The sequence below is a fragment of the Rhinoraja longicauda genome, chromosome 8 (assembly GCF_053455715.1).
Source record: "Rhinoraja longicauda isolate Sanriku21f chromosome 8, sRhiLon1.1, whole genome shotgun sequence".
Lineage (NCBI taxonomy): Eukaryota > Metazoa > Chordata > Chondrichthyes > Rajiformes > Arhynchobatidae > Rhinoraja > Rhinoraja longicauda.
In genome coordinates this window covers 69179580-69207081 of record NC_135960.1, presented here as the reverse complement: position 1 = coordinate 69207081, position 27502 = coordinate 69179580, and the positions used below count along the sequence as shown (strand labels likewise).

At 48.1% G+C, this 27502-nt stretch overlaps 1 protein-coding gene across 1 annotated transcript in view; it reads left to right on the top strand.

Moving 5' to 3' along the window:
* Positions 1-27502, top strand: part of LOC144596373 (ceramide synthase 6-like) — a 140419-nt gene that overhangs the window by 92406 nt on the left and 20511 nt on the right. The window contains exons 5-7 of the mRNA XM_078404630.1: positions 8804-8854; positions 17510-17602; positions 21668-21796. Coding sequence (XP_078260756.1) covers positions 8804-8854; positions 17510-17602; positions 21668-21796 — 273 coding nt within the window. The remainder of the gene's footprint in view (positions 1-8803; positions 8855-17509; positions 17603-21667; positions 21797-27502) is intronic.

The window sequence follows — 27502 nt, the reverse complement described above, 5'->3', positions numbered from 1 at the left end:
TCCCTCCCTTCTACCTCCCCCTCCCCCTCTTTCCCTCCCCCCTCCCTCCCTTCTACCTCCCCCTCCCCCCTTTCCCTCCCCCTTCCCCTCTCCCCACCATCCCCCTCAACCCCCCCTTATCCTCCCCCCTCCCTCCACCCCCTTCCCACCCTCCCCCTTATTTAAACTTTAAAATGTGAATAACTTTATAAATATAACACCGATTTCAATGAAACTTCTTCTATTAGCACCAAAGGGGTGACGGTGAGTAAGGTGGGCCAAAATTGTTGCGCTATCGTGTACTGTTTTGGCTGTATTTCAGGAACAAACAAACAAACAAACAAACAAACGCAAATTTTATTGTATAGATGGGCCAATGTAGGCTGGCGGGACTAGTGTAGATGGGGCATGTATGTTTCGGCAAGGACAGGTGGGGCCAAAGGGCCTGTTTCCACGCTGCTATGACTTTAAAACTTCCTCTTGCCACAGTTGCTCAGAGTTACGTTTCTCTGACTGTGACAGATAGAAGATGCTATCGAAAACAAAACGTTCTCAAGGTTCCTACTATTATAACCGGTTTAAATATTATAGATGCCTTGGATTCCTCCTGCTGTTGCCATAGAAACGAAGAGCTGTACAGCATGGAAACAGGTCCTTCGGGCCACCTTGTCTTCATTGGCATTCTGGGCTAGTCCCATTCGCCTGCATCTATCCAACATTCCTCTAAACCCTTCCCATCCATATATCTCGCTAAATGTATTTAAAGATTCCTAATTGTGTCAGCGTCTGTAGCTTCTTCTGATAATGGGTCTTTGATGATATTACCTGGTCATTCTTCCTATCGCAAGTGGATGGATGAATTTATGGCAGCATCTCTGGAGAAAAGGGATAGGTGCATTTCTGGACTGTTGAAGGGTCCCGACCCTCTCCAGAGGATAGTCTGTATCTAGAACGAGCTGCTAGGTGAAGCTACAGAAGCATTCTTGTTGTTAAGTTGGATAGGGTACAGAGAAGATTTACTAGTTTGTTGTCAGGACTCAAGGGTCTGAGCAGGCTACCCAAACGAAATATGAGATGCTGTTCCTCCAATTTGCGCTGGGCCTCACTCTGACAATGGAGGAGGCTCAGGACAGAAAGGTCATATTGGGAATGGGAGGGGGAGTTGAAGTGCTGAGCCACCGGGAGATCAGGTAGGTTAAGGCGGACTGAGCGGAGGTGTTCAGCGAAACAATCGCCGAGCCTGGCCGGTCTCGTCGATGTAGAGAAGTTGACATCTGGAACAGCGGATACAATAGATGAGGTTGGAGGATGTGCAAGTGAACCTCTGCCTCACCTGGAAAGACTTTTTGGGTCCTTGGATAGAGTCGAGAGGGGAGGTAAAGGGACAGGTATTGCATCTCCTACGGTTGCAGGGAAAAGTACCTGGGGAGGGGGTGGTTTGGGTGAGAAGGGGTGAGTTGACATGGGAGTTTTGGAAAGAACGGTCTCTGCAGAAAGCAGAAAGGGGTGGAGATGGGAAGATGTGGCCAGTAGTGGGATCCCATTGGAGGTGGTGGGAATGTTGGAGGAATATATGCTGTATGCGATGGCTGATGGGGTGGAAGGTGAGGACAAGGGGGACTCTGTCCCCGTTGCAAATGGGGGGAGGGGCAGCAAGATCGGAGCTGCGGGATATCGAGGAGCCCCAGTGAGAGCCTCATCTATAATGGAAGAGGGGAAGCCCCGTTTCCTAAAGAATGAGGACATCTCCGATACCCTGGTATGGAACACCTCATGCTGGACGCAGATGCGGCGTGGACGGAGGAATTGGGAGTAGGGGATAGAGTCTTTACAGGAAGCAAGGTGGGAAGAAGTGTCGTCAAGATAGCTATGGGAGTCAGTAGGTTTGTAGCAGATGTTGGTCAACAGTCTGTGGATAGGTGACATTTCAGGTCGTGACACTTCAGTCCTGACCCGAAATGTCACCAATCCATGTCCTCCAGAGATGCTGCCTGACCCGATGAGTTACCCCAGCACTTTGTGTCTTTTTATGTAAACCAGCATCTGCAGTATCCAAAATAAATAAGAGTACAATGGTTTTTACGTTAGCTGGAATATTTGAGGAACAAATGTCCCCATTGCATTGTACCTCGTCACTTGGCTAAACATGTCAACATTTTAAATAGAATTAAGTCTCTGAAACTGACAGAGAATCAGTTTCAAATCCATCGCCTAATTTTCAGCCAATTCATCCACTACCAGTTTTTAATTACCATTCATAATTAGAGCAGTGCGATTAAAATTAGGTAATATTGGAGCTATCATGATGTCAGTCACTGGAGTTTCTCAGGGAACTAACATGTTGTGCTGCAGGTGGGCCTGATACAAATCAAAGAGCTCCTTTATTTACTTAGTGTAGCAGTCGTTTGAGAATGATAAAATGGAGGCACAAGGAACTGCAGATGCTGAAATCTTGAGCAAAATACAAAGTGCTGGAGGAACTCGGCCGGTCAGGCAGCATCTGTGGAGGGAATGGGCAGGTGTCGTTTCGGGTCGGGACCCTTCTTCAGACTGATGGAGCGGGGGGGGGGGGGAGAAAGCTGGAAAAGAGAGGTGTGGGCAGGTAAAAGCCTGGGGAGTGATGGGTGGATACAGGTGAAGGGGGCGATCGGCGGATGGGTGGAGTAAGTGACAAAGGCTGGAGGTGAACAGGGTGTCAGGTAAGGAGAGAAGAGGAGGAGTGAAAGGTAAAGCTGGAGGGAGGGATGTGGGTGGAAGGGGACAGAGGGGAGAGGACATGGGGGACTCGAGCAGGGGAGATGAGTGAACTCAGCCCCCCTCGACCCCTTACACCCCTGTCCCTCCCACCCGCTTCACATTTCACTTCTCCTCTTCTCTCCTTCTTTGGCACCCTTATGTGGATAGGTATATGCATAGGAAGGGTTTGGAGGGACATGAAATAATGACATTGAACTTTTTAGAGATGCCAGTACCTCATGAATAGTATCAGAATAAAATAGTACTGGATAGGGAGGGCAATGGGACAAGCACTTTGTGTTTTGCTCAATGTTACAGCATCTGCAGTTTCTTGTGTCTCCATTTTATCATTCCGACAAAGACAATACAATACAATACAATATATCTTTATTGTCATTGTACAGGGGTACAAAGAGATTGGGAATGCGCCTCCCATACGATGCAATAATTGAATTAGCTAGTCAGTATTAATTTAAACAACCCAACGAAACAAATTGTAACAGTTTTAAAACAGAATAAAGTGCAAGTAGATCTGTGCCGGTTCACTGTGCGATGTGACCATCCGGCTCAGCAGGACCAGTTCATAGCAGCTATGGCCCTGGGGATGAAGCTGTTCCTGAGTCTGGAGGTGCGGGCGTAGAAGGCCTTGTATCATCTGCCCGATGGAAGGAGTTCGAACAGACTGTTGCAGGGGTGTGAATTGTCTTTGTGGATGCTGGTGGCTTTTCTGAGGCATCGGGTGTTGTAGATGCCCTCCAAGGCTGGTAGCTGTGTTCCGATGGTCCTCTGAGCTCTATGGACTACCCGCTGAAGAGCTTTCCTCTCTGCCTCCGTGCAGCTGAGGTACCACACAGGGATGCCATGTGTTAGGATGCTCTCCATGGTGCAGCGGTAGAATAATCGCCTCATCGTTGTAAGGTCCGCTTTACCAAGTGAATAAATGGGGTCTTTGAGTTGTATCGGCTCCAGATGAAGTATTGGAGCGACTGGGCTTGTATTCACTGGAATTTAGGATGAAAGGGGATCTTATAGAAATGTATAAAATTCTTAAGTGATTGGACAGGCTAGATGCTGGAAAAATGTTCCCGATGTTGGGGGATTCCAGAACCAGGGGTCACAGTTTAAGAATAAGGGGTAAGCCATTTAGGACTGAGATGAGGAAAAACCTTTTCACCCAGAGAGTTGTGAATCTGGAATTCTCTGCCACAGAAGGCAGTGGAGGCCAATTCACTGAATATATTCAAGAGAGAGTTAGATATAGCTCTTCGGGCTAACAGAATCAAAGGATCTTGTGGGAAAGCAGGAATGGGGTACTGATTGTGGATGATCAGCCATGATCACATTGAATGGCGGTGCTGGCTCGAAGGGTCGAAGGGCCGAATGGCCTACTCCTGCACCTATTGTCTATGTTTCTATGTCTAAAACATAATTAGTCCAATCTGCCATCTTCAGTTTAGTTTACTGTCACATGTACCGAGGTACAGTGAAAAGCTTTTGTTGCGTGCTCTCCAGTCAGGGGAAGATTACAATCGATCCATCCACAGTGTACAAATGCAGGTTAAAGGGAATAATTGGTCGGCATGCACAAGGTGGGCAGAAGGGCCTGTACAGCCAACTCTATGTGCCTCTATAATTCTCTGCATCAACACACATCTGCCAAAGGGTCTTTCACCTGAAACATTAACTGTTGTCCTTCCAAAGATGATGCCTGATCTGCTCAGTGTATCCAGCAAAGTGTTTGCTTTTATTCCCATTTCACCGGCCTTGGTTAGACACAAAGTGCTGGAGTAACTCAACGGAGCCAGGCAGCATCGCTGGGGGAAAAAGGATGGGTGACGTTTTGGGTCGGGACCCTTCTTCAGACTGAAAGTTGGGGGGGGTGGGGGGGTGAAGAGCTGGGGGCGAGAAACGACCAGGACCAAGCAGGGCCAGCCACAATGACCTCAGGCAGGGCTGGGCCTGGTAGGTCCAACGTTGGCTGGGGAAGGTGTGATCTCAAGAGAAACAATGTGGAGAACTGTGGATCTGGCAAAACTAGGATGGAGGAAGGGGTGGGAGGGGGGTGGTTGCTAGGGGAGTGTACTCAAAAGTAGAGAATTCATAGCTCATAGTGGTTGTAAGCTACCCAAGTGAATTAAGAGGTGCTTTAGCTTAGATACAGCGCAGAAACAGGCCCTTCGGCCCACCGAGTCCGTGCCGACCGGCGATCACCCCTTACACTAGCACTATCCTACACACACTAGGGACAATTTACAATCTTTACCGAAGCCAATTAACTCACAAACTTTGGAGTGTGGGAGGAAACCGGAGCACCCGGAGAAAACCCACAAGGTCACAGGGAGATTGTGAAACTGCGTACAGACAGCACCCGTAGACAGAATCGAACCCGGAGTTGAAATGGTTGGCAGCCGGGAGATCCAGTAGGCCTTGGCAGACCGAGTGCAAGTGTTGGACAAAACAGTCGGTGTTTGATGCTTAATCTTCATAAATTCATGTCATAGGAGCTGAATTGGACCATTCGGCCCATCTACTCTGCCATTCAATCTTGGCTGATCTATCTATCCCCCTCAACCCCATTCTCCTGCCTTCTCCCCAGAACCCTTACAAATGAGCAGAATGTGAACATTTCAGAGACTGCCAGGGACAATTTGTTTCTGGTTTTGGCAGCGTACCTCTTCAATCACTTTGTATAAGAAAATAACTGCAGATGCTGGTACAAATCGAAGGTATTTATTCACAAAATGCTGGAGTAACTCAGCGGGTCAGGCAGCATCTCAGGAGAGAAGGAATGGGTGACGTTTCGGGTCGAGACCCTTCTTCAGACTGACTTTTTCAATCACTTTGATTCTTTGCACATTTAGTACCACCGTAACAGGGAGGTTTATGCCTGGGCAAGGGCGCAGTTCACGGCCCACCCAGCAGATGGAGCCTGACATGGCGCACAGTATTCTGCTTGGAGGTTTGTCGAGATATTAGTCTTACTCCATGGAATCTGACCACAAAATCAGTCACCGCAATGCTTTGTAACCAGGGTAACTGTGGCACTGGGAGATGGCAGTCAACAGCGTAACAACAAATGGATTTTAACAGGAAAAAAAATAGGATTGGCAATGCGAATAAGTGGCACATTTTGAAGTGATTGCAAACATAGAAGAGTATAGCACAGGAACAGGCCCTTCGACACACACTGTCGGTGCTGACAATAGACAATAGGTGCAGGAGTAGGCCATTCAGCCCTTCAAGCCAGCACCCCCATTCATTGTGATCATGGCTGATCACTCTCAATCAGTACCCCGTTCCTGCCTTCTCCCCATACCCCCTGACTCTGCTATCCTTAAGAGCTCTATCTAGCTCTCTCTTGAATGCATTCAGAGAATTGGCCTCCACTGCCTTCTGAGGCAGAGAATTCCACAGATTCACAACTCTCTGACTGAAAAAGTTTTTCCTCATCTCCGTTCTAAATGGCCTACCCCTTATTCTTAAACTGTGGCCCCTTGTTCTGGACTCCCCCAACATTGGGAACATGTTTTCTGCCTCTAACGTGTCCAACCCCTTAATAATCTTATATGTTTCGATAAGATCCCCTCTCATCCTTCTAAATTCCAGTGTATACAAGCCTAGTCGCTCCAGGCTGGCCCTGATGCCGTTAAACTAATCTGACTACACATGATCCATATCCCTATGCGGTCCTTAGCTACCATCTACCCTCACTGTAGTCTCTCGGACTATCTTTAATCAGACTTTTGTGAACTTTATCTTGCCCTAAACGTTATTCCTTTTATTCTGTTTCTGTACACTGTGGACGGCTCGATTGTAATCATGTATAGGCTTTCAGAAGGCAGTGGAGGCCAATTCTCTGAATGCATTCAAGAGAGAGCTAGATAGAGCTCTTAAGGATAGCGGAGTCAGGGGCTATGGGGAGAAGGCAGGAACAGGGTACTGATTGAGAATGATCAGCCATGATCACATTGAATGGCGGTGCTGGCTCGAAGGGCCAAATGGCCTCCTCCTGCACCTATTGTCTATTGTCTATTCTGCTGACTGGATAGCACGCAACAAAAAGCCTTTCACTGAAACTCGGTACACGTGACCATAAACTAAACAAATCTACTCCTTGCATATCCCTGTGCCTTTTAAATACCATTATTGTGTCTGCCTCTACCACCAGCCCTGGCAGCTCATTGCAGGCACCTCGGGATATGTTCGCATGGTGGGAAAGGTTGAGGAAGGCGTTAGAAACATATGTGGGCAGCACGGTGGCGGAGCGGTTGAGTTGCTGCCTTACAGCGCTTACAGAGCCAGGGACAATGGTTCGATCCCGACTACGGGTGCTGTCTGTACAGAGTTTGTACGTTCTCCCCGTGACCTGCGTGGGTTTTCTCCAAGATCTTCGGTTTCCTCCCACACTCCAAAGACGTACAGGCTTGTAGGTTTATTGGCTTGGTATAAATGTAAATTGTCCCGAGTGTGTATAGGATAGTGTTAATGGGCGGGGATCGCTGGTCAGTGCGGACTTGGTGGGCCAAAGTGCCTGTTTCCGCGCTGTATCTCTAAACTAAACTAAAATATATGAAGCGTTTGTCTTTATTAATGGAAAAAGGTGACAAAAGCAAGTGAACCTCGCTAACTAACCTGTGTAACCCACTTGGTGGTCAGTGTTATGTTCCAACCTGGCACAACACAAAGGAATCTGGATGGGCCCAAGAGAAGATTATTAAAATCAAATTAGGAATGAGTGCCATCACGATATGAAGGATAGTGCTAGTGTATGGGGTGATCGCTGGACTCGTTGGGCCAAAGGGCCCATTCCACGCTGTATCTCTAAAGTAAAGTCTAAAGGCTGTACAACATGGAAACAGGCCCTCCAGCCCACCAAGTTAATGCCAGCCATCGATCACCCGTTCACACTAGTTCTATGTTGTCCACCTTCTCAACCACTCCCCGTAGATACCCCAGGGGGCAACTTACAGACAACAACTAAATTGCTTGCTTGAAAACGTTTGCACGACAAAATGGTGACGGTTTGAAAGCTGATGGAGATACAAATGGAGCAGCAAAAGACAGCATTGAGGCACCCACCCTCCACAATGATAACCAGGCTTGTCTCCTAGCTGCAACCTGCTCACAACTATGGCCCCGATATACTCATTTAATTCCTGGTGAGGTAACTAGTTTAGTTTAGTTCAGATTTAGTTTGGAGATATCTTAGCGACAGAGGGACAGCACGGTGGCTCAGAGGTAGAGTTGCTGCCTCACAGCGGCAGAGTTTTTCTTTGTCACTCAAATGGGCGGCACGGTGGCGCAGTGTTGCTGCCTCACAGCACCAGAGACCCGGGTTCGATCCTGACTATGGGCGTTGTCTATTCGAGTTTGTAACGTTCTCCCTGTGACCGTGTGGGTTTTCTCCACACTCCAAAGACGTAGAAGTTTGTAGGGTAATTGGCTTCTGTAAATTGTAAATTGTCCCTAGTGTGTAGGATTGTGCTAGTGTTTGGGGTGATTGCTGGTTGGTGTGGACTCGGTGGGCTAAAGTAAAGTCTATACAGCATAGCAACAGGCCCTTTGGCCCACTGAGTCCACGCTGACCATCGATCGCCCGTTCACACGAGTTCTATGTAATCCCACTTTCTGATCCACCCCTCCACACACTAGGGAGCAATGTACAAACGCCAACTGACCTACAAACCTGCACGTCTTTGGGATGCGGGAGGAAACCGGAGCACCCGGAGGAAACACGCGTGGTGACAGGGTGAACGTGCAAACTCCACACAGACAGCACCTGAGGTCAGGATCGAACCTGGGTCTCTGGCGCTGTGAGGCAGCAACCCTACCATTGTGCCGCACTAACGGCACAAATTCATGCCAGAAGTACATAGAGTCATAGGGTCGCACAGCACGGAACAGGCCATTCGGCCCATCTTATCCGTGCCCAACCCCAACAGTCATAAGTTCCAGGAGCAGAATTAGGCCATTCACGCTATAGATTTGAGCTTGTGATATTTTCAGAGATTGTCATACAGATTTTGCCATTCATTGTTGTACAAAGCTTTGGTGGTATTCCTGACACTTTGTTCTGTTCCATGTGCAGGTTCCTTGGCTTTGGGATACAAGACACTGTTGGTACAACTACCCTTACCAGGTAAGGCCCATGGATTCTTTGCAGCACCTTCCCAGTTTTATGTCAGATTTCCAGCGTCTGTTTCGGTCACCGTGTGATAGGCAGGATGTTGCCAAGTTGGAAAGCAAGGATGCAGAGACGATTCCCTGTGTCAGGGTGACCAAAACCAAACACATTACTCGGCCACGGTGGCGCAGCGGTAGAGTTGCTGCCTTACAGCGAATGCAGCGCCGGAGACCTGGGTTCCATCCCGACCACGGGTGCTGTCTGTACGGAGTTTGTACGTTCTCCCCGTGACCTGTGTGGGTTTTCTCCGAGATCTTCAGTTTCCTCCCACACCACAGACGTACAGGTTTGTAGGTTAATTGGCTTGGTGTATGTGTAAATTGTCCGCAATGTGTGTGGGATAATGTTAATGTGCGGGGATCGCTGGTCAGTGCGGACTCGGTGGGCCGAAGGGCCTGTTTTCGCCCTGTATCTCTAAACTAAACTAAACTAAAAGTGTGGCCTCTCCGTCATAGAGTCGTACAGCAAGGACTTGCCCATACCGAACAAGGTGCCCCATCTAGACTAGTCTCACATGCCCATGTCTGGCCCATATCCCTCTAAACCTGTCCTATCCATGTACCCGTTAGGGTTGCCAACTGTCCCGTATTATCCGGCACATCCCGTATATTGGGCTAAATTGGTTTGTCCCGTACGGGACCGCCCTTGTCCCGTATTGGGCCAGAGGGGGCGCTGTAGGTCCGGACACTGTAGGTCCGGACACTAGGTCCGGACACTGTAGGTCCGGACACTGTAGGTCCGGACACTGTAGGTCCGGACACTGTAGGTCCGGACACGGTAGGTCCGGACACGGTAGGTCCGGACACGGTAGGTCCGGACACGGTAGGTCCGGACACTGTAGGTCCGGACACTGTAGGTCCGGACACTGTAGGTCCGGACACTGTAGGTCCGGACACTGTAGGTCCGGACACTGTAGGTCCGGACACTGTAGGTCCGGACACTGTAGGTCCGGACACTGTAGGTCCGGACATTGTAGACCCGGGGGCCGCTGTAGGCCTGGACAGTGTAGGCCCAGATAGTGTAGGCCCGGACACTGTAGGTCCGGATACTGTAGGTCCGTGGGCCGCTGTCGGCCCGGACAGTGTAGGCCCGGACAGTGTAGGCCCAGACAGTGTAGGCCCGGAGGCCCCGGAGCTTGCATGGCTACCCGCCTCCCGGCCCGGACGGCCACCATTGGTGGAGCGGGAGCACGTGGTCGCTGACTGGGTAAGGTCACGTGGGGCGCGGGGCAACCCTAGTGCCCGTCCAAGTGTCATGAAGAAAGGAAATAGGTCTGGTTACAATAATTGCAGAGGCTGTCACATGCTCCCTATCATGGGCCTAGCAACAATCTTTGGACAACTTTCTAGACAAGATGTTCAACAACTATAGGGTTGAAAACTCTGCCAACATAAATGTGCTTGTTGATGTTGTAATTCGATAAGATGCTCATCTCATTGCTGTAAGAAAATAACTGCAGATGCTGGTACAAATCGAAGGTATTTATTCACAAAATGCTGGAGTAACTCAGCAGGTCAGGCAGCATCTGAGGAGAGAAGGAATGGGTGACGTTTCGGGTCAAGACCCTTCTTCAGACTGATTGCTGCTAATTGCATCTCATTGCTGCTAATTCGCAATGAGGGGCGATCTTTAAAGGTGTACAAAATCATGACATGAATCGATCAGAGCCTCTTGCCCAGAGGAAAGGAATGGAGAACCAGAGGACAGAGGTTTAAGGTGAGGAGGGGAAAGATTTAATAGGAACCTGAGGGGGAAGTTTTTCACACAGAGGGTGGTGAACGCAAGGAACAAGCTGCCGGAGAGGTAGTTGAGGCAGGTACTATCGCAATGTTGAAGAAACATTTGGACAGGTACATGGATAGGCAAGGTTTGGAGGGATACAGGCCAAACGCAGGCATGTGGGACTAGGGTAGATGGGACATGTTGATTGACATGGGCAATTTGGGCCAAAGGTCCTGTTTCCACGCTGTACAATTATTGAGAAATTTATTGGATCACTGCCTGAAGGTGTTTTTTTTGTCGTTGTTTATTTTATTATTGTCACATGTACCGAGGTACAGTGAAAAGCTTTTGTTGCGTGCTATTCAGTCAGTAGAAAGACAATACATGATTACAATCGCACCATCCACAGTGTACAGATACAGGAAAAAGGGAATAATGTTTATAGACAATAGACAATAGGTGCAGGAGGAGGCCATTCGGCCCTTCGAGCCAGCACCGCCATTCAATGTGATCATGGCTGATCATTCTCAATCAGTACCCCGTTCCTGCCTTCTCCCCATACCCCCTGACTCCACTATCCTTAAGAGCTCTATCCAGCTCTCTCTTGAATGCATTCAGAGAATTGGCCTCCACTGCCTTCTGAGGCAGAAATTCACAACTCTCTGACTGAAAAAGTTTTTCCTCATCTCCGTTCTAAATGGCCTACCCCTTATTTTTACACTGTGGCCCCTTGTTCTGGACTCCCCCAACATTGGGAACATGTTTCCTGCTTCTAACGTGTCCAACCCCTTAATAATCTTATACGTTTCGATAAGATCTCCTCTCATCCTTCTAAATTCCAGTGTATACAAGCCTAGTCGCTCCAGTCTTTCAACATATGACAGTTCCGCCATTCCGGGAATTAACCTAGTGAACCTACGCTGCACGCCCTCAATAGCAAGAATATCCTTCCTCAAATTTGGAGACCAAAACTGCACACAGTACTCCAGGTGCGATCTCACTAGGGCCCTGTACAACTGCAGAAGGACCTCTTTGCTCCTATACTCAACTCCTTTTGTTATGAAGGCCAACAAACTTTACAAACTCCACTGGCTCCCCATCCCCCAGAGAATCCAGTACAAAATCCACCTCATGACCTACAAAGCCCTCCATAACCTGGCCCCATCCTACCTGACCGACCTCCTCCACAGGCACACTCCCACCTGCACCCTCCGCTCTGCTACTGCCAATCTCCTATCCCCCCACATCCGGACCAAACTCAGATCCTGGGGGGACAGGGCTTTCTCCATCGCTGCTCCCACCCTATGGAACTCACTACCTCAAACCGTCAGAGACTCCTCCACACTCACCACATTCAAAACATCACTGAAGTCTCACCTATTCAGTACTGCCTTCAACCACTGAAGATCACCCCACCTTCTGTCTCCTTTCTCTGTTCGTTTACTTATTTATCTATTTATTCACGTCCCTATGTTCTCTAAATCCCTGTAAAGCGTCTTTGAGTATATGAAAAGCGCTATATAAATGTAATGCATTATTATTATTATTATTAATATTCCATTGGCTTTCTTCACTCTTTAGTGCAAGATAAGTCCAGTAAAGTCCGAGGGTCTCCAATGAGGGAGGTGGGAGCTCAGGACCGCTCTCTAGTTGGTGATGGGATGGTTCAGTTGCCTGATAACAGCTGGGAAGAAACTGAGCCAAAGCTGGGAATTATCACCACAGTTTCCACTGTCGACATTAGTAAAAGGAAACGACAGCTGGTGAACGTTATATATCGCAGGGTTTATCATCAACGCCCACCCAGGTCCCCATAACAACCGTGAAATTGGTCGGGGAAAAATAACATTAGAATGGTTTCTGTCCACAATGGCAATCCCTTTCCCAATCTCCCCTCACCAAAACTGAACACAATACTCTAACCGCGGCCTCACCAACAGCAAGGAAACAGCCCCTTGATCCAAACTTGCCCATGCTGAACACTCAGTATAATGTTCACACAAAGGGTGGTGGGTGTATGGAACGAGCTGCCGGAAGAGGTAGTTGAGCCAGGTGCCATCACAACGTTGAAGAACATTTGGACAGGTGCAGGGATAGGACAGGTTTCGAGGGATATGGGCCAAACAGGTGCAGGTGGGGCTGGTAGAGACGGGACATGTTGGCCGGTGTGGGCAAGTTGGGCCGAAGGGCCTGTTCCTGTGCCGTTTGGTTTAGTTTAGAGATACAGTGCGACAACAGACCCTTCAGCCAGTGAGTCCGCGCCGACCAGCGATCCTCATGCACTCGCACTATCCTACACACTGGAGCCCATTTACAATTAACGAAGCCAATTAACCCACAAACTTGTCCGTCTTTGGAGTGTGGGAGGAAACCAGAGCACCCGGAGAAAACCCAACGCGGTCACGGGGAGAACGTACAAACTCCATACAGACAGCACCCGCGGTCAGGATCGTAGTTGGGTCTCTGGCGCTGTGAGGCAGAAACTCTACCGCTGTGCCCAAGTTCGATAAATTAAAATGTAATTATCAGGTCACTCAATTTTAAAAGTGGCGACATTAAATTTACCATAGGTGAGGTGATCTGGGAATAACTAATGAACAGACATTTCTGTGATGTCCTCATATTTCAATCATATTTCATATTTCTGTATTTCAGTAGATTATATCAATTATGGACTATATCTCATGATTTGAAAAGATAAGCGACTTGGGAAATTGCCGACATTTTTGGGAGATATAACATAAAGGGCTGAAATGATGAATACCTGGTGATTTAGTCAGAAATTGAGATGAGAAAATCTACCGACCAATTGTAATCCTTGTCACATTGAGGATGAAACATGCTCAAAGCGCCGTTACAAAATCTAACAGCCATTCTTCAAATGCAATTTAAGATAATTACATACTGTGAAACGAGATGTCACCGCTTAAAGAAAGCTCTTTAAAATTCAAAGACTCTGCATCCGAGAAAATACATACATCAAGGATGAAAACTAAGAATCTGGGTAATAAAAGTGATTAGAGGGAGCATTTTACTTGCTTTGGGATATCATGCATTGTGTATGAAGGTTAGACAAATCTCCAAGGCCTGATCAGATATATCAGGTCTTACTCTGGTTAATATAAGAAAATAACTGCAGATGCTGGTACAAATCAAAGGTATTTATTCACAAAGTGCTGGAGTAACTCAGCAGGTCAGGCAGCATCTCGGGAGAGAAGGAATGGGTGACGTTTCGGGTCGAGACCCTTCTTCAGACTGATGTCAGGGGGGCGGGACAAAGGAAGGATATAGGTGGAGACAGGAAGATAGAGGGAGATCTGGGAAGGGGGAGGGGAAGAGAGGGACAGAGGAACTATCTAAAGTTGGAGAAGTCGATGTTCATACCACTGGGCTGCAAACTGCCCAGGCGAAATATGAGGTGCTGTTCCTCCAATTTCCGGTGGGCCTCAATATGGCACTGGAGGAGGCCCATGACAGAAAGGTCAGACTGGGAATGGGAGGGGGAGTTGAAGTGCTCGGCCACCGGGAGATCAGTTTGGTCAACGCGGACCGAGCGCAGGTGTTCAGCGAAGCGATCGCCGAGCCTGCGCTTGGTTTCGCCGATGTAAATAAGTTGACATCTGGAGCAGCGGATGTAGTAGATGAGGTTGGAGGAGGTGCAGGTGAACCTCTGTCTCACCTGAAAAAACTGTTTGGGTCCTTGAATGGAGTTGAGGAGGGGGGTAAAGGGACAGGTGTTGCATCTCCTGCGGTTGCAGGGGAAAGTGCCCGGGGTTGGGGTGGTTTGGGTAGGAAGGGACGAGTGGACCAGGGAGTTACTCTGGTTAAGTCCAATTTATTATATCCTTACTGTGCCCAGCTTGGTATCTGTATTTTATGCTCCTAATAAAACATGATGGGTGGGGGAGAGAGAGAAGAAAGCAACGTTTCTGACCCGAAACGTTACCTATCGTTACCTACTTTACCTTAGTTAGGTTACCGATGTAACATAAACGTGATGACAAAAGCTTATGTGAAGGGCAAAGCAGGCAAATGTAAGGAAGCTTGGCTGACGAGGGAGATTGAGGCATTGGTCAAAAACAAGAAGAATGCATGGGATAGGTATGGGCAACTGGGATCAAGTGCATCGCTGAAGGAGTTTCGGAATCTAAGGAGCAAACTGAAAAAGGAAATCAGAAGGGCAAAAAGGGGCCAGGAGATAGCTCTGGCGGGTAGCATTAAGGACAATCCCAAAAGATTTTATAAATAAATAAGTGGGAAAAGGGTAACTAGAGAGAGAGTGGGACCTCTCAGGAATCAAAGCAGTCACCTCTGTGTGGAGCCACAGGTGATGGGCAAGGTCTTCATTGAGTATTTCTCCTCTGTATTTACCGAGGAGAAAGACAGGAGGACGGAGGAACTTGGGGCAGTCAATGGAAGTGTCTTGAGAGCAGTCAGTGTTACCGTAGAAGAAATACTGAAGGTACTGTCGTGTATGAAGGTAGACAAATCTCCAGGGTCTGATCAGATATATCCGAGAACATTGCGGGAAACTAGAGAGGAAATTGTGGGAGCCCTGGTTGAAATTTACGAGTCGTCCTTCAATACAGGAGAGGTGCCGGAAGACTGGAGGGTGGCAAATGTTGTGCCTCTACTCAAGAAGGGCTGCAGGGAAAATGCTGGGAACTATAGGCCGGTGAGTTTAACATCTGTAGTTGGCAAGTTACTGGAGAGTATTCTGAGGGATAGGTTATACAGGCATTTGGATGGGCAAGGGCTGATTAGGGACAGTCAGCACGGTTTTGTATGTGGGAGATCATGTCTCACAAATCTAATTTTGCAGATGTGACCAAAAAGGTCGATGAGGGCAGAGCTGTAGATGCTGTGTACATGGATTTCAGTAAGGCGTTCGACAAGGTTCCGCTTGGTAGGCTGCTCTGGAAGGTTCGATCGTATGGGATCCAAGGAGAGATAGCTGAATGGATTGTAAATTGGCTCCATGGAAGGAAGCAGAGGGTGATGGTGGAAGGTTGTTTCTCAGACTGGAGGCCTGTGACCAGTGGTGTGCCTCAGGGTTCGGTGTTGGGCTCGTTACTGTCTGTCATCTACATCAACGATTTGGATGAGAACATTCAGGACAAGATTAGCATGTTTGCAGATGATACAAAAGTGGGTGGTTTTGCAGATAGTGAAGATGGTTGTAAATGATTACAGCAGGATCTGGATCGATTGGCCAGGTGGGCTGAGGAATGGTTGATGGAATTTAATACAGAGAAGTGTGAGGTGTTGCATTTTGGGATGTCCAACAAGGGCAGGACCGACACAGTAAATGGTAGGCCTCTGGGTAATGTTGTAGAGCAGAGGGATCTAGGAGTGCAGGTGCATGGTTCCTTGAAGGTCGAGTTGCAGGTAGATAAGGGGGTCAAAAAGGCTTTTGGCCCATTGTCCTTCATCAGTCAGAGTATAGAGTATAGAGGTTGGGAGGTCATGTTGCAGTTGTATAAGACATTGGTGAGACCACATTTAGAATATTGTGTTCAGTTCTGGGCACCATGTTATAGGAAAGATATTGTCAAGCTTGAAAGGGTTCAGAGAAGATTTACAAGGATGTTGCCAGGACTAGAGTGGTGTGGAGAGGTTGAGTAGGCTGGGTCTCTATTCCTTGGAGCACAGGAGGATGAGGGGAGATCTTATTGAGGTGTATAAGATCATGAAAGGAATAGATCGGGTAGATGCACAGAGTCTCTTGCCCAGAGTAGGGGAAACGTGGACCAGAGGACATAGGTTCAAGGTGAGGGGGAAAAGATTTAATATGAATCTGAGGGGTAACTTTTTCACACAAAGGGTGGTGTGGAATGGAACAAGCTGCCAGAGGTGGTAGTTGAGGCTGGGACTATCCCAACGTTTAAGGAAGAGTTAGACAGGTACATGGATAGGCCACATTTGGAGGGATATGGACCAAATGCAGGCAGGTGGGACTGGTGTAGCTGGGACGTGTTGGTTGGTGTGGGCAAGTTGGGCCAAAGGGCCTGTTTCCACACTGTACCACTCTATGACAATATTCCTTCTCTCCAGAGATGCTGCATGTCCCGCTGAGTTACTCCACCATCTTGTGTCTATTTTTGGTATTTTCGTTTAGTTTAGAGATACAGCATTTCTTTCCGTTTAGTTCAGAGATACAGCATGGAAACAGACCATTTGGCTTCGGGAGTCCGCGCCGACCAGCGATCCCCACACACTAACACTATCCTACACACACAGTAGGGACCATTTACAATTATACCAAGCCAATTACCCCACAAAGCTGTACGCTTTTGGAGTGCGGGAGGAAACCGGAGAAAACCAGGAGAAAACCCACGCAGGTCACGGGGGCGAATGTACAAACCCCGTACAGACAGCACCCGTAGTCAGGATCAAACCCGGGTCTCTGGCGCTGTAAGGCAGCAACTCTACCGCTGCGCCACCGTGCTGCCCTCTTGGGCGGAGCTGTTCTTGCGGTCTTCTTGCGTTCTTCCCCCGATCTTGCGTTCTTGGACAGAGCTCCCAAACCAAGCTGAGATACATGCCAACAGTATGCATCTACTCCGTGCCCGGGTGGTGTTGGAGAGGGACTACGCGCTGTCCACGGGCACCCTGGGGGGTTTCCGGGACCGCTGGGCACCGCGGGGGGTGGAATGCATCCTTGACAAGGAGTGTAAGAGAGTTGTATAATAGCTTATTGCTTGTCTTGTATTGTGGTGGTGGGTTCTGTTTTTGTTTTTTTTGCATTGTATATATTATTTTAATATTTGAATAAATATTTTTTATTTAAAAAAAAATAATGCATCTACGATGACATGCCAGAAGTGACTGCACCGAGGGTATTGCAGCGAGAACTGACATGTGAAGTGCTTTCCTTTCCCCCCACAGCCTCTCCCCTCTGACCTCCACTACTACTACATCGTGGAGTTGGCCTTCTACTGGTCCTTGATCTTCTCTCAGTTCACGGACATCAAACGAAAGGTGAGAATATTCCACGTAATAATAGTTTGAGCTAAACCCTTGCGTCACAAGAGTCCACTGTGAGTGTGAAGCGTTCTTTATCCTGGCGTTAAGAAAATCCCAAAGAACAACAATTTTTAAAAAATCCATTCTTCCGTTTATCATCATCATAATCATAATGGGCGGCACGGTGGCGCAGCGGTAGAGTTGCTGCCTTATAGCGAATGCAGCGCCGGAGACTCAGGTTCGATCCTGACTACGGGCGCCGTCTGTACGGAGTTTGTACGTTCTCCCCGTGACCTGCGTGGGTTTTCTCCGAGATCTTCGGTTTTCTCCCACACTCCGAAGACGTACAGGTATGTAGGTTAATTGACTGGGTAAATGTAAAAATTGGCCCTAGTGTGTGTAGGATAGTGTTAATGTGCGGGGATCGCTGGGCGGCACAGACCCGGTAGGCCGAAGGGCCTGTTTCCCCGCTGTATCTCTAAATCTAAAAAAATCATAATCATAATCATACTTTATTAGCCAAGTATGTTTTGCAACATACGAGGAATATCATTTGCCGTACAGTCATACCAATAAATAAGCAACAGGACACACAAAATACATTTTAACATGAACATCCACCACAGTGACTCCTCCACATTCCTCACTGTGATGGAAGGCGAAAAAAAGTTCAATCTTCTTCCCTTCTTTGTCCTCCAGCGGTCGGGGGCCTCGAGCCTTCCGTTGACGGGACGATCTTGGCTCCCGTAGCCGGCAGCGGTCGAGCCCTCCGCATCGGGGCGATCAAGCTCCTGCATCGGGGGGAATATCCACGGATAATTAATAATACAGCGCAAAAAACAGCCCATTCAGCCCAACTCCTGCTAACCCCTTCCTAAACTTGTGCCTGTCCAAGTATCTTTTACATTTTGTTATCGCGTCTGCCTCAACTACCTCCTCTGGCAGCTCATTCCGCTCACCCACCACCCTCTGTGTGAAAAAGTCACCCCTCAGGTTGGTACTACATCTTTCCTCCTTCACCTTCAACCTATGTCATCTTGTTCTCGATTCCCCTCCTCTGACCAAACAACTGTGCATTCACCCTATCTATTCCAGTCATGACTTTGTACACCTCTATAAGATCAGCCCTCATCCTCCTGCACTCTTTAAGGAATAAAGTCCCAGCTTACCCAACCTCCAAAGACGTACATTAATTGGCTTTGGTAAAATTGTAAATTGTCCCCAGCGCGTGTAGGATAGTGTTCGCCCCTTCTCACCTTAAACCTACATCCTCTGGTTCTTGATTTCTGTACATCTTTCCTGATGGGAGACGGGGGGGGGAAGAGGGAGTTACCGGGGTGAGACTGGTCCTTGTTTATGCTGCTGGCCTTGCCGAGGCAGCGTGAGGTGTAGATGGAGTCAATGGAGTTTTGGACCAGTTGGGATGTCTGAGTTCACTGCTCGCGGCCATATCTGTCCATTTATCCGTCTTCCAGCGAACACTTGGAACATTAACCCATCTCCCATCTAATGCCAACTGTACTGTAGCTCATTCTCAGCACAGTAAAGCCTCACTATTACGGACCTCTGTATAACCAACTCAAGAGTGTTTAGATTTTTAGATTTAGATTTAGATTTAGAGATACAGCGCGGAAACAGGCCCTTCGGCCCACCGAATCCGGGCCGCCCAGCGATCCCCGCACATTAACACTATGCTACACACACTAGGGACAATTTTTACATTTACCCAGTCAATTAACCTACAAACCTGTACGTCTTTGGAGTGTGGGAGGAAACCGAAGATCTCGGAGAAAACCCACGCAGGTCATGGGGAGAACGTACAAACTCCGTACAGACGGCGCCTGTAGTCAGGATCGAACCTGTGTCTCCGGCGCTGCACTCGCTGTAAGGCAGCAACTCTACCGCTGCGCCACTGTGCCACATGTACTGAGAACAGCACAATGAACATTAAATGGTCACCGAACTCTCCAATTTTAGGGAACTAACCTACAAACCTCCCCCCACCCACCTTTTTTCCCCGCTCCCTTCCCTGTTCCCTACGTGAATGCGCACCCATTATTCCCACTGTGCAGCCCCCCACCCCCCTCCCCTTCCACTTATATTCCTTCCTCTAGCTTCACAATTCGCACCTCTTTTAGTTTTTAGTTTTAGAGATACAGCGCGGAAACAGGCCCTTCGGCCCACCGGGTCCGTGCCGCCCAGCGATCCCCGCACACTAACACCATCCTACACCCACGAGGGACAATTTTTACGTTTACGAAGCCAATTACCCTACAAACCTGGACGTCTTTGGAGCGTGGGAGGAAACCGAAGATCTCGGAGAAAACCCATGCAGGTCATGGGGAGAACGTACAAACTCCGTACAGACAGCACCCGTAGTCAGGATCGAACCCGGGAGTCTGGCGCTGCATTCGCTGTAAGGCAGCAACTCTACCGCTGCCCCACCGTGACCGCCCTACTCTCCTTACCTCACACCTATGGTGCCTTTTTTTTTCAGACTTTACTGGACTTTATCTTGCACTAAACGTTATTCCTCTCGGTGCACATGACAATAAACCGAATTGAACTAAACCTTTCATCTTACCCCAGCACTCTGTGAAACGTCACCTATCCATGTTCTCCAGAGATGCTGCCTGACCCGCTGAGTTACCCCAGCACTCTGTGAAACGTCAGCTATCCATGTTCTCCAGAGACGCTGCCTGGCCCGCTGAGTTACTCCAGCACTTTGTGTCTTTTTTTTCAAGTGCAGAAACTACTCAGTGGGTCAGGCAGTATCTATGGAAGGAGAAATAGTGGGTTAACATTTCAGGTCAGTGAGGCTTCACCAATGAGCACAGCCATTGTGCAGAAAAACATGTTGAGCACTAATAGCACTGTCGTCCCTGAAAGTGGTAATAGCTGTGACAGACTGAATCGTGACAGGAGGAACTAAATTGGAATTTGCAGGTTACACTGTGTACTTGTAAACGTGTCTCGTTTGACAACAGCCCGCAGTAAGATCACACTTCACAATGACAGCTGTTAGTCATTGACTGACTTTATGTGACACCATTATTCTTAATAGATTCACATTGTCATGTATTCAGCTGCAGTGCATCTGCGTGTATACTAGCCATGTATTATAGTCATAAGCCCTGTCTTAACCACGCTCATCCCATTTGCCAGAGTCTGTCACAAAACCTTTCATATCCATGTACCTGTTTAAATCTATATACTAAAACCCTCGTTTGTTATCTTGTTTGTGACTGAACTTCAGCCAAAACGGTACACGATAGCACGACAATTTTAGGCCCACCTTACTCACCATTGTCACTTTAGTGATAATGCAAGTAGTTTCATTGAAATCGGTGTTACATTTTTAAAGTTATTCACATTTTTAAGTTTAAAAAAAGGGGAGGGGAGGAGGGAGGGAGGGTTGAGGAGAGAGGGGAGAGGGGGAGGACAGGGTGCTGCACCAATGCAGGTGAGGTTTGGGCCCAACGGGTCCACTTGGTCTAGTATCTTACAAATGCTATTATAGTCCCTTCCTCAAAAACCTCTTCTGGCTGCTCTTTCCATATACCCACCACCCTCTGTATGGAAAGGTTGCCCCTCAGGTTTGTATTCAATCTTTCCCCCTCTCACTTTAAACCTAGGTCCTCTGGTTCTTCCCTGGGTAAAAGACTCTGTACATGCAGACGATCGACACAAAAAGCTGGAGTAACTCAGCGGGACAGGCAGCATCTCTGGAGAGAAGGAATGGGTGATGTTTCGGGTCAAGACCCTTCTTCAGACTGAAGAAGGGTCTCGACCCGAAACGTCACCCATTCCTTCCCTCCAGAGATGCTGCCTGTCCCGCTGAGTTACTCCAGCTTTTTGTGTCTATTTTCGGTTTAAACCAGCATCTGCAGTTCCTTCCTACACACTCTGTGCATTCACCCTATCTATTCCCCTCATGGTTTTAAACCCCTCGATAAGATCACCTTGGAAATTCAGATCTTCCAGTGGAACTTGTGAAGTGTACAACGCACTGACAAGGGGGATGGTTGCTGGGGAATTTGCACACACTTAATACCCAACCTTTTCTTCTTGATGTTTTAGGACTTTGCCATTATGTTCTTGCACCACACTGCAACAATAGCACTGCTAACGTTCTCGTACATCAACAACATGGCGCGAGTAGGAACACTAGTCATGTGCCTTCACGACGCATCCGACTTTCTGTTAGAGGTAAGGAAAGAGTTTGTTACACCTTTTTTTTTTTAATCGAAAAATGTATTCAATTATTAAAAATAATATTTACAATTCAAGAAAACAAAAACAGAAGCCACCACCATAGTACAAGGCAAACAAATATACTAAATGAAGGTTTTTATTCACAATTATTCTTTATTCTGAAGAAGGGTCTCGACCCGAAACGTCACCCATTCCTTCTCTCCCGAGATGCTGCCTGACCTGCTGAGTTACTCCAGCATTTTGTGAATAAAAACCTTCAATTTGTACCAGCATCTGCAGTTATCTTCTTATACTAAATATACTAAATGAACTGCTGTACAACTATCTTACACTCCTTGTCAAGGATGCATTCCACCCCCCGCGGTGCCCAGCGGTCCCGGAAACCCCCCAGGGTGCCCCTGGACAGTGCGTAGTCCCTCTCTAACCCCACCCGGGCACGGACGTAACCCCGGAAAAGGGGCAGGCAGCTGGCTCGGGCAGAGCCCTCTTCCGCCCGGCGCCGTGAGAGTTTGTCACCCTGAGTGATCCCTGACGGTGCTGTACCTGGCCGTCACCAAACCCCGTCGTTTTGTAAAAGGACTGTCTTCTTGTGGCCTGGTGCGTACCATCGATTGTCCGGCACCCTCGGCTCCAGAGCCTTGCCATAACTATCCGAGTTCCCGGAGCGACAGAGGCGGTCCCGCCTGCACATTCAAGAAGTCGGCCATGGGGACGGATCTGCCCGCTCTGGCCGGGCCGGAGTTCCAGAGCCCCGGCCGCAGGGGGCTAATTCAACCCGCCGGTCGGCCGCGGAAGTCCCGATGAGGTCGGGATCGACCTCCTCACACGGCCTAGGGGACACATCTTCGGGGGGGAATCCCAGGGGGGATTAACGAAGGGGCAGGACCACTAGCCGGTCCACTTGAACCAATCTGATCTCCCGGTGGCTGAGCACTTCAACTCCCCCTCCCACTCCCAGTCTGACCTTTCTGTCATGGGCCTCCTCCAGTGCCATAGTGAGTCCCACCGGAAATTGGAGAAACAGCACCTCATATTTTGCCTGGGCAGTTTGCAGCCCAGCGGTATGAACATCGACTTGTCCAACTTTAGATAGTTCCTCTGTCCCTCTCTTCCCCTCCCCCTTCCCAGATCTCCCTCTATCTTCCTGTCTCCACCTATATCCTTCCTTTGTCCCGCCCCCCTGACATCGACCCGAAACGTCACCCATTCCTTCTCTCCTGAGATGCTGCCTGACCTGCTGAGTTACTCCAGCATTTTGTGAATAAATACCTTCGATTTGCACCAGCATCTGCAGTTATTTTCTTATACTAGCTGCCAGAAAATCAGTGGTGGATCTGTGATCGTATTTTGTGAAATGGCAAAGGAGAAAGTCACAAAAGCGAAGTTATATTTCCATTCGTTTTGCTTGCTTATTTCTATTTATTTGAACACTGATTGGGGACAGTTTCATGGATAGGATAGGTTTAGATGGGAACGGGCCAAACATGGGGCGGCACGGTAGCGCAGCGGTAGAGTTGCTGCTTTACAGCGAATGCAGCGCCGGAGACTCAGGTTCGATCCTGACTACGGGTGCTGCACTGTAAGGAGTTTGTACGTTCTCCCCGTGACCTGCGTGGGTTTTCTCCGAGATCTTCGGTTTCCTCCCACACTCCAAAGACGTACAGGTTTGTAGGTTAATTGGCTGGGTAAATGTAAAAATTGTCCCTAGTGGGTGTAGGATAGTGTTAATGTACGGGGATCGCTGGGCGGCACGGACTTGGTGGGCCGAAAAGGCCTGTTTCCGGCTGTATATATATGATATGATATGGGCAGGGGGGACTAGTGTAGATGGGGCACCTTGGTCAGCATGGACAAGTTGGGCCGAACGGCCTGTTTCCATGCTGTATGATTCTTCCGAACCTCTGCTTCTGATACCCCTTCTTCTGCTTAATGCGGCACAGTGGTGCAGCGGGTGGAGCTGCTGTCTCACAGCACCAGAGACCCTGGCTCGATCCTGACCGAAGATACTAGAGGAACAAGATAGACCACTCGACCCTCAAATCCACGGCGCCATTTTAGTAGGCAGAAACCTGCAGAAACATTTAAAAACAAAAATAACAAAAATCTGTGAATTGATAGATGAGATATATTCTGCATTTTAACGGTATCATCACACATACTGTTCCCCCAAAACACTGATTACACTGCGAGAGGCAGAGCGAACGGCGGGTTTTGCTTACCAAAATGGCTCCTTTGCGTACTACCCTTCAGTATAGGCGATTTCAACGGAGTGGTCCATCTTGTTCCTCTAGTATCTTTGATCCTGACCTCAGGTGCTGTCTGTGACATGCGTGGGTTTCCTCCGGGTGCTCCGGTTTCCTCCCACATCCCAAAGGCATGCGGGTTTGTAGGTTAATCGACCCCTCTGTAAATTGGCCCTAGAGTGTAGGGAGTGGATGAGAAAGTGGGATAGCATGGAACAGGTGTGAACGGGTGATCGATGGACTCGTTGGGCCGAAGGGCCTGTGTCCATGCTGCATCTTTCATTCAATCAATTCTGAAGGCATTGAGTGTTTGGTTTGACAATGTTTAATTTTCCTCAGTTTAACATCTTCATGCATGACACCAAGCTGTGTGTGCCAATCATATAGTGCCAGTGGCCCTAGTTACCACAGTCCAGGTCTCACGGAACACACTCAAAACAGAGCCAAACTCCGTTACTCTACTCTATCTGTTCAACATTAGTCGGTTCATTGGCAGCCCACTGATCTTTGCGTTTTAGCTGGAAAAAATACCCCAAAAAGTTGTTTGAGCAATAATGCAGTTTTAAGTAACGAACATCATATCCCGGTGCTGGAGTAACTCAGTGGATCAGGCAGCATCTCAGGAGAACATGGATAGGTGACGTTTTGGGTCGGGACCCTTCTTCAGACCCATTGAGCTTCCCTAGCACTTTGTGTCTTTCATTGGCAAACCAGCTTCAGCAGCTCCTTGTTTCTACGTCATCGTATACACTAGTTAGAATGATGGTTGAAATTAAAACTGGGAGGTTCAGTGGAAGTTGTGTCCTGGGACAGAATACATAGAAAATAGGTGCAGGAGGAGGCCATTCGGCCCCTCGAGCCAGCACCCCCATTCATTGTGATCATGGCTGATCATCTACAATCAGTAACCCGTGCCTGCCTTCTCCCCATATCCCTTGATTCCACTAGCCCCTAGAGCTCTATCTAACTCTCTTTTAAATTCATCCAGTGAATTGGCCTCCACTGCCCTCCGTGGCAGAGAATTCCACAAATTCACAACTCTCTGGGTGAAAAAGATTTTTCTCACCTCAGTTTTAAATGGCCTTCCCTTTATTCTTAGACTGTGGCTCCTGGTTCTGGACTCCCCCAACATTGGGAACATCTTTCCTGCATCTAGCTTGTCCAGTCCTTTTATGATTTTATCCGTCTCTCTAAGATCCCCTCGCATCCTTCTAAACTCCAGTGAATACAAGCCTAGTCTTTCCAATCTTTCTTGATATGACAGTCTCTCCGTCCCAGGGATTAACGGAGTTTGACTCTGTTTTACAGTAGATTAATACAGTAGAGTAACGGAGTTTGACTCTGTTTTACAGTAGATTAATACAGTAGAGTAACAGAGTTTGACTCTGTTTTACAGTAGATTAATACAGTAGAGTAACAGAGTTTGACTCTGTTTTACAGTAGATTAATACAGTAGAGTAACAGAGTTTGACTCTGTTTTACAGTAGATTAATACAGTAGAGTAACAGAGTTTGACTCTGTTTTGAGCGTGTTCCATGAGACCTGGGCCGATACTGGATGATAAAGAAAACAATATTCTAATTCCTGGTATGATCATCACTCACTTGACAAGTAGAACAGTCCAAAGTGCTTTTACGAATATCAGTCTGAAGAAGGGTGTCGACCCGAAACGTCGCCCATTCCTTCTCTCCCGAGATGCTGCCTGACCTGCTGAGTTACTCCAGCATTTTGTGAATAAATACCTTCGATTTGTACCAGCAACTGCAGTTATTTTCTTAGAAACATAGAAACATAGAAAATAGGTGCAGGAGTAGGCCATTCGGCCCTTCGAGCCTGCACCGCCATTCAATATGATCATGGCTGATCATCCAGCTCAGTAGCCTGTACCTGCCTTCTCTCCATACCCCCTGATCCCTTTAGCAAAAAGGGCCACATCTAACTCCCTCTTAAATATAGCCAATGAACTGGCCTCAACTACCTTCTGTGGCAGAGAATTCCACAGACTCACCACTCTCTGTGTGAAGAAATGTTTTCTCATCTCGGTCCTAAAAGACTTCCCCCTTATCCTTAAGCTGTGACCCCTGGTTCTGGACTCCCCCAACATCGGGAACAATCTTCCCGCATCTAGCCTCTCCAACCCCTTAAGAATTTTATATGTTTCTATAAGATCCCCCCTCAGTCTTCTAAATTCCAGCGAGTACAAGCCCAGTCTATCCAGTCTTTCCTCATATGAAATCCCAGGGATCAATCTGGTGAACCTTCTCTGTACTCCCTCTAAGGCAAGAACGTCTTTCCTCAGGTTAGGAGACCAAAACTGCACACAATACTCCAGGTGTGGTCTCACCAAGGCCCTGTACAACTGCAGCAGAACCTCCCTGCTCCTAAACTCAAATCCTCTTGCTTTGAATGCCAACATACCATTCGCTTTCTTCACTGCCTGCTGCACCTGCATGCTTGCTTTCAATGACTGGTGCACCATGACACCCAGGTCACGTTGCATCTCCCCTTCTCCCAATCGGTCACCATTCAGGTAATACTCTGCTTTCCTGTTCTTGCCGCCAAAGTGGATAACCTCACATTTATCCATATTATATTGCATCTGCCATGCATTTGCCCACTCGCCTAATCTATCCAAGTCACTCTGCAGCCTCCTAGCATCCTCCTCGCAGCTAACACTGCCACCCAGCTTCGTGTCATCCGCAAACTTAGAGATGTTGCATTCAATTCCCTCGTCCAAATCATTAATATACACTGTAAATAACTGGGGTCCCAGCACTGAGCCTTGCGGTACCCCACTAGTCACTGCCTGCCATTCCGAAAAGGACCCGTTTATTCCTACTCTTTGCTTCCTGTCCGCCAACCAATTTTCTATCCACCTCAACACTGAACCCTCAATACCGTGTGCTTTAAGTTTGTACCCCAATCTCCTATGTGGGACCTTGTCGAAGGCCTTCTGAAAGTCCAGATATAACACATCGACTGGTTCTCCCTTATCTACTCTACTAGTTACATCCTCGAAAAATTCTATAAGATTCGTCAGACATGATTTGCCTTTCATAAATCCATGCTGACTTTGTCCGATGATTTCACCTTTCAAATCAAATGTCCTTTTTTTGATTCAGTAAAACACAAAGTGCTGGAATAACTCAGCGGGTCAACCAGCAAGTCTGGAGAACATGGTTAGGTAACGTTTCAGGTCGGGACCCTGCTTCAGTCTAAAGAAGTGTCCAACCTAAAACGTCGTCTGTCTATTCCCTTCACTAACGCTGCCTGACCCTCAGTTTCTCAAGAATTTTTGTCTTTCACTCAAGATTCCAGCACCTGCAGTTCCTGGCGCCTCCTTTTCTTTACTGATATTTTAATGAAAGCATAGTTGACTAAGAAAAATGAATGATGTGACCGAGGGTGAGCTCAGAACAGCTCCTTTTCAGAGTTGGAATTCACAGTTCCTGCAGCT